We start from the raw sequence: 10,986 nt of genomic DNA on the forward strand, positions 1-10,986 counted from the left end.
TCGGCTGACTGAAACAGAAACTTTCTGAAAACTCCAGCCAGGGTGAAGAATTTTCAAAACTCAGTGTGATCCTGTGGACACTACAATTGCAGTTTTCACCCAATGACATCAGCGTGCATCCTGCAGTACACTAAAGTAAAACTGCAGTACAACAGTAGTATATAGAAGGATAACTGCAGTAAAAGTAAATACAATTGCAAAAATGCAATATAATAAAGTATAAACACAGTTCAACTACAGCACAATAAAGTTCAACAGCAGTACAACATTCAGTACATTGAAGTACAACTAAAGTAAAAAGAAGTAAACTGCATATTTACTGCACATGGGCATTGTGCTGCTTTAGTCTAACATGTCAATGATGTGGTAAGTACTGTAGGCTACTGCACTTGCTCTAAGGAATTTGTTCTTCATCAACTTCCAACAATGTTTTGTACTTTTTTAGAGGATATTTTTTGGAACTGTCATCTGCTAAATAGAATTTGAAGGGTTTTAGGGATTTTTAAATATGCTTATAGGTTGCTTATTGAGTTAGCAAAAAAAAAAACACAATATCTGATTTTCTTTTACATATGGAACATTTGATACGATTGTGATAAACAAGTGAATCATCCAATCTACGACCCGCATCCACAAGAACAGTAGATCAGTTGTCAATCAAGGAGTGTTTTATCTCTATATTTCAGTTGCAGAATGGAGATAAAATATGTATTGGTTGATTTCTTTACTGACAACATCGTTCACATATGTATACTACCTACAAAGACCTGGCCAAACATCCCAAAATCCACAAATGGCTATACATTCTGGAGAATTTCCTCTGGCGAGCTGGACCATTTTGGCCTTGTTATATAATTCAGCTGTGAAAGCCTATTAATATATTGTTATTATAACATTATAATTTAGGATGTACATGATTAAGCCAATGGTTTAGCATGTAACAGTTGTTCAAAAAAAGTTAATTTTCTACTTGGTGTAATTTCTTTTTAACAATAACTTAACATTTAAAGACAGACCTGTTACAAGGCCAGATGCTGTTAATCACTTATATGCTTCGCACACAAACAGTAAATTTCAGACTTGAGACACAATTCACTTTATCATCACCAAACACACGTTTATGCATTCGGTGTGCAGCATTAAACTCCAATAAAACAACTCTCTCCTATTAGTACATACTTCATACTCGCATCCCATAGCTCAGAATTTGTCATGAAGCATGAAATGTTGCTAAATGAAATTAAAATTGCAAAAAAAAAAAAAACAATTTTAAATTGAAATATCAAAAATTACATGAGTTTTTTTTTTTAGTTCAATTTGTGCAAAGTTTGAGTTCTCATGTGAAACTGTACAGGAGAGAAGCCAGTGAGTAGAGTTATAGCAAAATATTTTTCAGTATTTGCATGTCCTTTACTGCATAGAATTAATTAAATTATAAGTAAAATATCATTTAAAAGCACCTAAATTGTTAGCATTTTGTGATTTTTTCCATTCATATATAGGCAAATATTTTCCAGTCACATTTTGCATTGTTTGCATGTCCTTACGTTCTCCATGGAATTCAATAAAATAGAAGTAAAATAATGTTACAATTTGATTGAAAAAAAAAAACACCTAAATAATTAAGCATTTTGTAATTTTTTTTCAGTCGAATAAAAGACTTTTTTTCATTCATAAATATTATAATTTAAGATTTCCGAAATTGTGTAAAAAATCTCGTCTTGTTGTCATAAACCTAATCTCATGTCTCATCTCCTGGATTAAGTGTTTCGTCACACCCCGTGTCAGTGCCCTTCTCAAAGGTAACTTGCACTTCTGTGATGGCACTAATAATGCTGAAAAGTATGTAAAGATTTTGCAACACGATATGCTGCCTTCTTTTCCAAGGAAGACGATGCAAAACCACATTCTGAATCTGCACACCGTACAAAGTCCTGGCTGTAAAGGAAGAGAATACAGGTATTTGACGGGCCTGTCTGCAGTCCTGACCTGTCTCTAATAGAGAATCTGTGGTGCATTTTAAAGAGCAAAATGCAGCAACAAAGAGTCTCTGCTGTTGCCCACCTTAAGACTCGCAGGAAGATAGTGCAAAATTACAGCTGGAAAATTCAATAACTTGATGTCCTAAATACCTAAAAATCTTTTAAGTATTGTGAGAAGGAATATACATTACCAAGGGGTAAATGATTTACTGTTCCAATTTTTATTGTGTTGCAAGAACCAAAATTGGAATGCATATTTAAAAAAAATAATTATGAGGAACACGTAAAATAATGTGCTGTTGTTTTGTCTGCAATTAAGTACAAGTCAAACATTTTCTGATTTGGGGTTGTATAACTTTTTCATAGTCCAAAGTTCCCAAATATAATTAATGGTATAAATAGTATTTCGCAATGAAACGTATTATTCCTTATATAAGAAACTGCCTTAAGTCTACTGTATCTAATTCTGTAAACAAAAATTAACAAATTTATAAGATTTATACCTTTAGCAGGAACTCCTTGCCCTCGGTGTGGATCTCGAAAAGCCCCTCTTCTGCCTCAACATCATAGCTGAAACAAGCATCTCCTATCTCAATGTGTCCGATTGGAAGAGCGTCTTGGGGAGTCTTGAAATAATACAAAAAACATTTCCTTGGGTCGTACACAAACCAACGCGTTTTAAAGCCTCTTAACGGCCCTTTCCCAGTCAGTTTATTCAGGTATCCGCATAATTTGGAGGCTTGTCCCTTTTTGCCATCGCAGTCGGCTACATCAAATGACTTGGCCGTTAGGATTCTCGAATTCCTGCTGGTATTAGCAGAGCTTTCATCCTCTTCCTGCATTTTTTCTGTATGTTCTGCTCCTCTGTCAGCGGATACAAAGTTTCCATCCGCATGACGTCACATGACTTCTTTCTCGTGCTGCCGCCGCACAGGATTGTGGAACATGTAGTTTTGCCGAGGTTAGTGTGGTATTTTTTTATTTATTTTTTTTGGTAATAATTCAGGGCCGCTGTGGTGCCCCCTTCAGAGGAACAAAAACACACAAACATATGTATGTGTGTATGTATGTATGTATGTATGTATTTATTTATCCACATAACATATACATTTAAACACTCAAAATATACTTAAAGATCCAAGTATTTACATTGCAAAATAATAGTTTACATTAAAATAAACCCTAACTTGTCTTCTGCAGAAGCATTCATAATTTCAAACATTTACAAAAAGTAAGGAATAAAACCCTCTGTGTGCCTGTAGAAATGGACGGTCCTCAGTGCTGCATCCTGTGTCTTTACCTGTGCAGCTGCTGATGTCTCTGGAGCAGTGCTGGATTAGGACACCTCATCTTTTTTGACAAATTTTAGCATTGAACCACGATGTACAATACAGAAGAAATTAGTCATTTAAAGAAAAAAAAATCATCACATACCATTAAGACAATGGGCTAGTCGAGCACTCTTCATAATGTGTCTAAACTACAACCAAAATGCGAATTTAACTTGCACTATAATCTGTGGTGACAAAAGCTGACCCTTGCTTTCAGTATAAATCAAAGACATTTGTAGTTTTTAAGAATTAATAAGTGTATTTTCAAACAAAAAACTAAACTAAACTAAACTAAACTAAACTAAACTAAACTAAACTAAAACTAACATTCAGGAAAAAATAATCATTAAAGAATTCATGCAAAAAAATGGTTTATGGCCTGTGGCTTACAGTATTTTAACTCATTTTATATTATTGATCTTTCAGAAATCACAGAATATTAGTCAGTTTTGTTATTTCATATAGTAATGTAAAAAAAAATTAAACTGACCTATTATAAACACCAGTCCACCAATGTAAAGACTAAAGAGACTATATTGTCATTGCAGTAATACAAGCAATAACAACAGCAGCAATAAGAAATGTACAGAAATAAACATAACTAGATTATTAAAGTTTGTCGAGACAAACTTTGAGGCTGGCTTGAGAGCCTGTTGGTAAGAGTTTATTTAAAAAGGATAGATAGATAGATAGATAGATAGATAGATAGATAGATAGATAGATAGATAGATAGATAGATAGATAGATAGATAGATAGATAGATAGATAGATAGATTAAAATAGTTTGAAAAAAGTACAGACAGATAGATAGATTCAATGTTAATGACAGTCACAGGAAGTCTATGGAACAGTTGCTAGGGTGCAGTATCTGGTTGTTAGGGTGTGGCTAGAAAGTTAAAAGGCCATCAGTGATTGGCTGCTGGCTAGACTGAGTTAAATGAGCTCAGCCATTAGTCTGTTGGACAGTCTGATGCAGAGTTATGAGCTCACAGAGTTTGATCCAATGTAAAATCAATGACAATCTTTTGAATGGAAGTCTATGGGACAGTTTCTAGGGTCCAAAAAGTGGTTGCTATGGCGTGGCCAGAAAGTTAAAAGCTCATCAATTATTGGCAGTTAGGTAGTCTGACTTAAATGAGCCCAGCTAGAAGTTTGTGTGACAGTCTGACGCAGAGTTATGAGGTAACAAAGTTTGGTCCAATGTTAAGTCTATGGGATTTTTATGACGGTCCCGGGACGTTTTTTGGAAAACCGAAAGTCGGATCAGTCGGAAAAGATATAGCACACCGAGTCAGACCAGTTTGGAGGTCTGGTGTGAGTTTGGTGGTCATAGCTCGGAAGCTCTAGGAGGAGATAGTGTTTGATTTTTAGTCTCAGAAGAAAAATAGGATTTCAGTAGTCTGGCTTGCTTTCACAAGCCAGCCTAACAATAAACAACTGCAAAGAATTAATTATTAATCCGGGGTCGCCACAGCGGAATGAACCGCCAACTTATCCAGCAAGTTTTTTTTTTGTTATGCAGCGGATGCCCTTTCAGCCACAACCCTTCTCTGGGGAACATCCACACACACACTCATACACTATGAACAATTTAGCCTACCCAATTCACCTGTACCGCATGTCTTTGGACTGTGGGGGAAACACACCCACGCGAACGCCGGAAGAACATGCAAACTCCACACAGAAACGCCAACTGAGCCGAGGCTCTAACCAGCGACCCAGTGACCTTCTTGCTGTGAGGTGACAGCACTACCTACTGCGCCACTGCATTGCACCCAAAAATTGTATAAAATATAAATATATATTATACAATAATCTATATAATAAATAATATACAGTGAAATAATTGTGCAGTGCATGTGTGTGTAGCTGGTGTGCAAACAGAATTGTAAAGTATAGCACAAGTTAATAATAATAATTGAGTTTAGGTATTTATCAGCAACATGGGGAAGAGGGGTAAACACCAAAATAAATCATGTCCTATCATAGTTTAAAGAGCCCAAATTATGGGTTTTTGAAAATGCCCTTCTATGTAGTGTGTAACACAGCTCTAAGTGAAGTGAAATATCCAGCTAAGGCTTAAATCTTTAAGTGTACAGTGTTTAAAACTGTTGATTCATCTATAAAAGAGTCGACTCATAGTGCTTCAAACGAGTCGTCTTGATATTGAGTCATTAGGTGTTTCGCGATGACGTATCCACAAAAATAGTGGTTCACGCAAACCCAGGAGATTTGACACCTGTGGCCCCGTCCTCTAAAACAGAAAAAAAGCCACACACACACACACGCCGGTCGAATGAAGTCACGCTGTGCAGATGGATATTATTGAGTCTCTACCCAAAGACGAAACCTCAGCATTATAACCCAGACTTGAGCAGTTCCAGTGCTTCTGGAAACCACATGCTTTTAAAGAAGACTTCATTGGCCATTTGTTAAAGGAAGGATCAGTAAATAGCACTGATGGACTATGTCAGAACATGGATCGGTTTCTTCCTCAATTTCACAAGTGTAAGTATGTGCGATTAAAGTTGTTGCCTCGTTTACTCTAGCTTGCTAACTTATTAAGTTGTAATTTGTTTCTTGTAACCACGCGTACTGTATCAGGTTAACTCTTTATATTCTCATATTGTGTGTAAAGCCACGTTGAAAACGCGACATGTGCTGCTTTGTTTACGGACCTCCAAGGAGGATGGTAATGTATGTGTGTGTGTTGTGTCCTCTGAGGAGGAGGGTAATGTGTGTGTGCATGAGTGTGTGAAAAGAGCAGGTAGAGTGTGACCAGTTAGGAGATCTCCTCGCCAGTTCTTAGAATTTTTGCTCAAAAAAATAGTTAGTAGTCTGTATTTTCAAGTCCATCTTCTGTATTTACATTCACCCACTGGCAGCCAAAATCCACGCCTTACACTATGAAGCGTGTATGCACTGTGACTACTTTTATAATGTCTTTTTTATCAGCTTCGCGCTAAGGAGGGGTTTGGGAACAAATGACAACAACAGTCTAATATGCATGCAAGGTCAAAAAACATTTTCATGGTCTTATAATCTGCATTTATTTTTACCTAATTATTCCAGCGACTCCCATATGAATCACTGAACGATATTTTGCTACTTTGTCCCGTCTTCCTGCTCGCTGCCGTTCGGTCAGGCTGCCCCGTTCTCACTACTAAACCTCCATCAAGGAAAAACGCCCACCAGTACCGGAACGGCTCTTCCTCTCCTACTCTGGCCGAGTGTTTGATATCGCTCTTCCGCCACCTGGCGGTAAAATCTGGAACTCACTAGAGCCTGAACATCTCTTGAGTTTTGAACAGTTTTTTTTGAGGAAATTTGTGTTTTTTTAGAAGAATAAATTTGTTTCACCTGCTATTGAATCTGTTATTTCTACCCTGACAGAACGGACTGACCAAAATATGGATTCAGCAGGTGCTGAGCATGTAAGAAACGCAGTGGCGCAGCAGGGCATTCTCCTTGGCCAGTAAGCTACACAGTTAAATGCAGCCTGGAGATGTTAAGAGCCTAAGTAATTGAGCTTAATGGGGGGGGGGGGGGGGGGGTCGCTCGGTCACTGATTATTTTGTTCTGTTCAGAACCCTGGCAGCTGCCTGTACATGGAATGAGGCAGCTCTCCGTGCCGATATACAAGATGAGATTGCCACCCAAGATCTTTGCAGAGACTTTGATGCCCTGGTGGATCTAGCTCTTCTTGTGGAGACCTGACTGCATCGTCCCCAGCATAGGCGACTCCCTGGTGCCTCATGGATGAATGAGGACCCTTCAAGTGTTCCTCGCACCCCATCACCCACCACCTCACCAGAGCCAATGCAATTTGGTCGTCTTCGACTTACTGTCAAGGAGAAGCGGCTTCATCTGGCTCAAGGCCTTTGTTTGTACTGAGGGAAGACAGGACACCGAGCATTGCAGTGTCCTTTAACAGCTCCAGCCCATAAGTAAACCAGGGGATTCTGGTGGGCGCTCGCCCTTGTTTCAACACCACCCCACACACAGCACCTGTCTCCTGGCCTCAGTCCAGTCCAATGGAATGACTTATCTTGTTTTGCCTTGCTTAACTCTGGAGCTGAGGGAGACTTTTTGGACAGCACTATGACCAGATCTTGGGGTATCCCTGCCATTCCTTTCTCCTCTCCCATCACTGTGCACTCCCTTAAAGGGTTTGCCATTATGTCCATCACCCACTCTACCCCCTCTGTAAGTTTGATAGTCTCGGGAAATCACTGTGAGGTTATTACTTTTTATTTATTTGACTCCCCAAGTTCTCCAGTAGTACTGGGGCACCCGTGGTTAAGTAAAAACAACCCTCACGTTGATTGGTCAGGGAATTCTGTGTTGTCTTGGAATCAGTCTTGTCTTGCTGTTTGCCTTGGTCCTGCCCCGTGTCCTGGTTCTGTGTCTCATGTGTTTCAGATGGAGAGTGTGGATCTCTCTGGAGTCCCGGTGGATTACCACGATCTCAGCCAGGTCTTCAGCATGTCGCAAGCCACTTCCTTGCCTCCGCACCAACCATACGATTGTGCCATCAAATTCCTCCCAGGGTCTTCTCTGCAAAAGGGTCCATTGTATTCTTTTCTGCTCCTGAGAGAGAGGCCATGGACAGGTATATTCGAGAGTCTTTAGAAGCCGACCTCATTCGTCCCTCTTCCTCTCCAGCCGGGGCTGGGTTCTTCTTTATTAAAAAGAAGAATGGTTCTCTGTGCCCTTTTATTGACTACAGAGGCCTTAATGACATTACTGTTAAGAACAGGTTTCCTCTGCCTTTAATGTCTTCTGCCTTTGAGTTATTGCAGGGAGCCAAGGTATTTACTAAACTAGACCTCCGTAATGCCTAATCACCTAATACGTGAGGAGGATGAGTGGAAGACTGCTTTCAACACACCAATGGGGCATTTTGAATACCGAGTTCTGCCCTTTGGACTCACCAATGCCCCTGCAGTCTTCCAGGCCCTAGTGAATGATGTGCTGAGAGACATGGTAAACAGATTTGTCTTTGTGTACCTTGTTGATATTCTTATCTTCTCGGCATCTGAACAGGTATACACTCAGCATGACCACCAGGTGGTGCAGCGGCTGCTGGAGAACCAGCTTTATGTCAAAGCAGAGAAGTGCGTGTTCCACAGCAAGTCCAATTCGTTCCAGGGGCATATAGTCTCGACGGAGGGTATCAAGGCTGATCCCGCTAAGGTAAGGGCCGTTAGCAAGTGGCCCGTCCCTGACTCTCGTAAGGCTCTGCAGCGGTTTCTTGGATTTGCCAACTTCTATAGGTGGTTCATCCGGGATTTTAGCTCGGTCGCTGCAACCTTAACGGCTCTCACTTCACCTAAGGTCGTCGTTGAGGTGGATGCCTCGGGTCGTGTCTCGTGAGGTCGTGTCTTGTGAGGTCGTGTCTCAGCGGTCCCATAGGGATGGGAAGGTGCATCCGTGTGCCTTGTTCTCTCACCGTCTGAGCCCAGCCCAACAAAACTAAGACATTGGTAACAGGGAGCTGCTGGCTGTCAGGCTGGCCCTGAGTGAGTGGCGCCACTGGTTTTAGGGGGCGGCACAACCGTTCTTGGTCTGGACAGACCACAAAAATCTAGAATATATCCATTTAGCCAAGAGACTGAGTTCCCGTCATGCCGATCGGCACTCTTCTTCGAACGCTTTGATTTTTCCCTCTTGTACCGGCTTGATTCCAAGAATATAAAACCTGATGCACTCTCCTGCCTGTTTGATGTACCAGGAGGAGAGGCTACCTCCGAAGCCATCCTTCCAAGAGAGGTGGTGGTGGGGGCTCTCTCCTGGGACATCAAACAGCGGGTAGAAGTGGCCGTGCGGGGAGGGGGAGCTCCAGAAGTGTGTCCAGGGGGGAAGGCTATTTGTGCCAGCCAGATTTAGGTCTGAAGTCCTCCAGTGGGGTCATGAGTCCAGAGTAGCCTGTCACCCAGGAGTCCCGAGATGGCTGGTCAATATCCAAAAGTGATTTTAGCGTTTGGTATGTGCTCAGAATGAGACATCTAATCGGCCACCTATCGGTCTGTTATGTCCCCTTCCAATTCCCTTTCCACCCTGGTCACATGTGGCTCTTGATTTTATATCTGGCCTACTCCCATCGAGAGGTAACACTGTATTCTTAACAGTGGTGGACTGTTTCTCTAAAGCGGCCCATTTTATTCCTTTAACCAAGCTCTCATCAGCCAAGAAGACTGCTCAGGCAGTGGTTGACCACGTCTTCTGGATTCATGGCCTTCCGGTAGATGTGATCCCTAACAGAGGACCCCAATTTGTCTCCCTGTTTTGGAAAGAGTTCTGCAGACAGATTGGGTCTTCTATGAGTCTGTCCCTAAGGTTTTCACCCTCAGACCAATGGGCAAACTGAACAAGCCAATCAGGATCTTGAAAGAAGTCTCCGATGTCTGGTGTCACAAAATCCGGTTTCACCTGGTTCCGGGTGAACAAAAGGTTCAAACATTTATCTAAATTCATTCATTCATTCATTTTCTTGTCAACTTAGTCCCTTTATTAATTTGGGGTTACCACAGCGGAATGAATCGCCAACTTATCCAGCAAGTTTTTACGCAGCGGATGCCCTTTCAGCTGCAACCCATCTCTGGGAAACAAACAGACACACACACACACACACACACACCCATACACTACGGACAAATTAGCCAACCCAATTCACCTTTACCACATGTCTTTGGACTGTGGGGGAAACCGGAGCACCCGGAGGAAACCCACGCGAACGCAAGGAGAACGTGCAAACTCCAAACAGAAACACCAACTGAGCCGAGGATCATACCAGCGACCCAGCAACCTTCTTGCTGTGAGGCGAACGTGCAACCCACTGCGCCACTGCGTCACCCTTTTTATCTAAATTATATATTGATATGATCTTCTTAATGTTTTATGATAGGAGTCAGATAAAACAAAAGATAAACATATTACTATAATAAACCACCTCATATTCAAATTGGAGTCAGATATGAGATAAATTTTAAGTAAATCAACATTGTGCACTGGAAAGACCGAACAGGCATTGAACCTTCATCCACTAGTGAACACCTCTATTGGACCAACTGGGTGGACCTTACAAGACAGACAGAGCAAAAAACAAACAACAACAAAAAAACAAACAAACAAACAAACAAATTAGAGGTCTTTAGAATTGCGTACAAACATACTATGTCCATCCATCGGAAGGCTCTAAATCCATCCGGAGTGAGCACCTCTACAAACTGATAGAAAATAACCAACCATAACAATCTTAGATTTTTATTGCCATTGCTAAACTAACAAATAATCAGTCATTGTCAAAAAAATACTGAAAGAGTTACTATCTGTAGAAGGAGAACCTTTTCTTAACTTTTCAACTTTTCTTTATCTTTAGGCCATGTTCCAAATCCTTTCAAACTAGCTAATAAGCTTCTAAGGGCCTACTCACACTATGCTATCCGAACCGTGCCCAGACCCATTTCCCGGATCGTTTAAGAAGTGTCTGCGCTGAATTGGGCTCAGGCAAGGTTCACTTGGCCGGCCCTGGCCCGGTTGGAAGAGGTGGGCCTGAGCGTGGTTCACTTGGGCTTACGTTTTTAGAGTGAGTGCAAAATGCGCCAAAGCCCGAAACTGAAAGCTAGGCGTAGTTTATTAAAGACGCAAACTCCTCACCGCACGACAGCTGC

At 41.1% G+C, this 10,986-nt stretch overlaps 1 protein-coding gene across 4 annotated transcripts in view; it reads right to left on the minus strand.

Annotated features, from left to right (window-relative positions):
* tbc1d2b (TBC1 domain family, member 2B) overlaps window positions 1-2,846 on the minus strand; it is a 55,725-nt gene extending 52,879 nt beyond the window's left edge. For all 4 annotated transcript variants that reach the window (XM_073943178.1, XM_005163101.6, XM_073943177.1 and 1 more), the window contains exon 1: window positions 2,486-2,846. In XM_073943178.1, coding sequence (XP_073799279.1) covers window positions 2,486-2,824 — 339 coding nt within the window. In that variant the 5' untranslated portion in view covers window positions 2,825-2,846. The remainder of the gene's footprint in view (window positions 1-2,485) is intronic.
* Window positions 2,847-10,986: the final 8,140 nt, after the last annotated feature.

This window comes from Danio rerio, chromosome 25 (assembly GCF_049306965.1).
Source record: "Danio rerio strain Tuebingen ecotype United States chromosome 25, GRCz12tu, whole genome shotgun sequence".
In the NCBI taxonomy this organism is placed as follows: domain Eukaryota; kingdom Metazoa; phylum Chordata; class Actinopteri; order Cypriniformes; family Danionidae; genus Danio; species Danio rerio.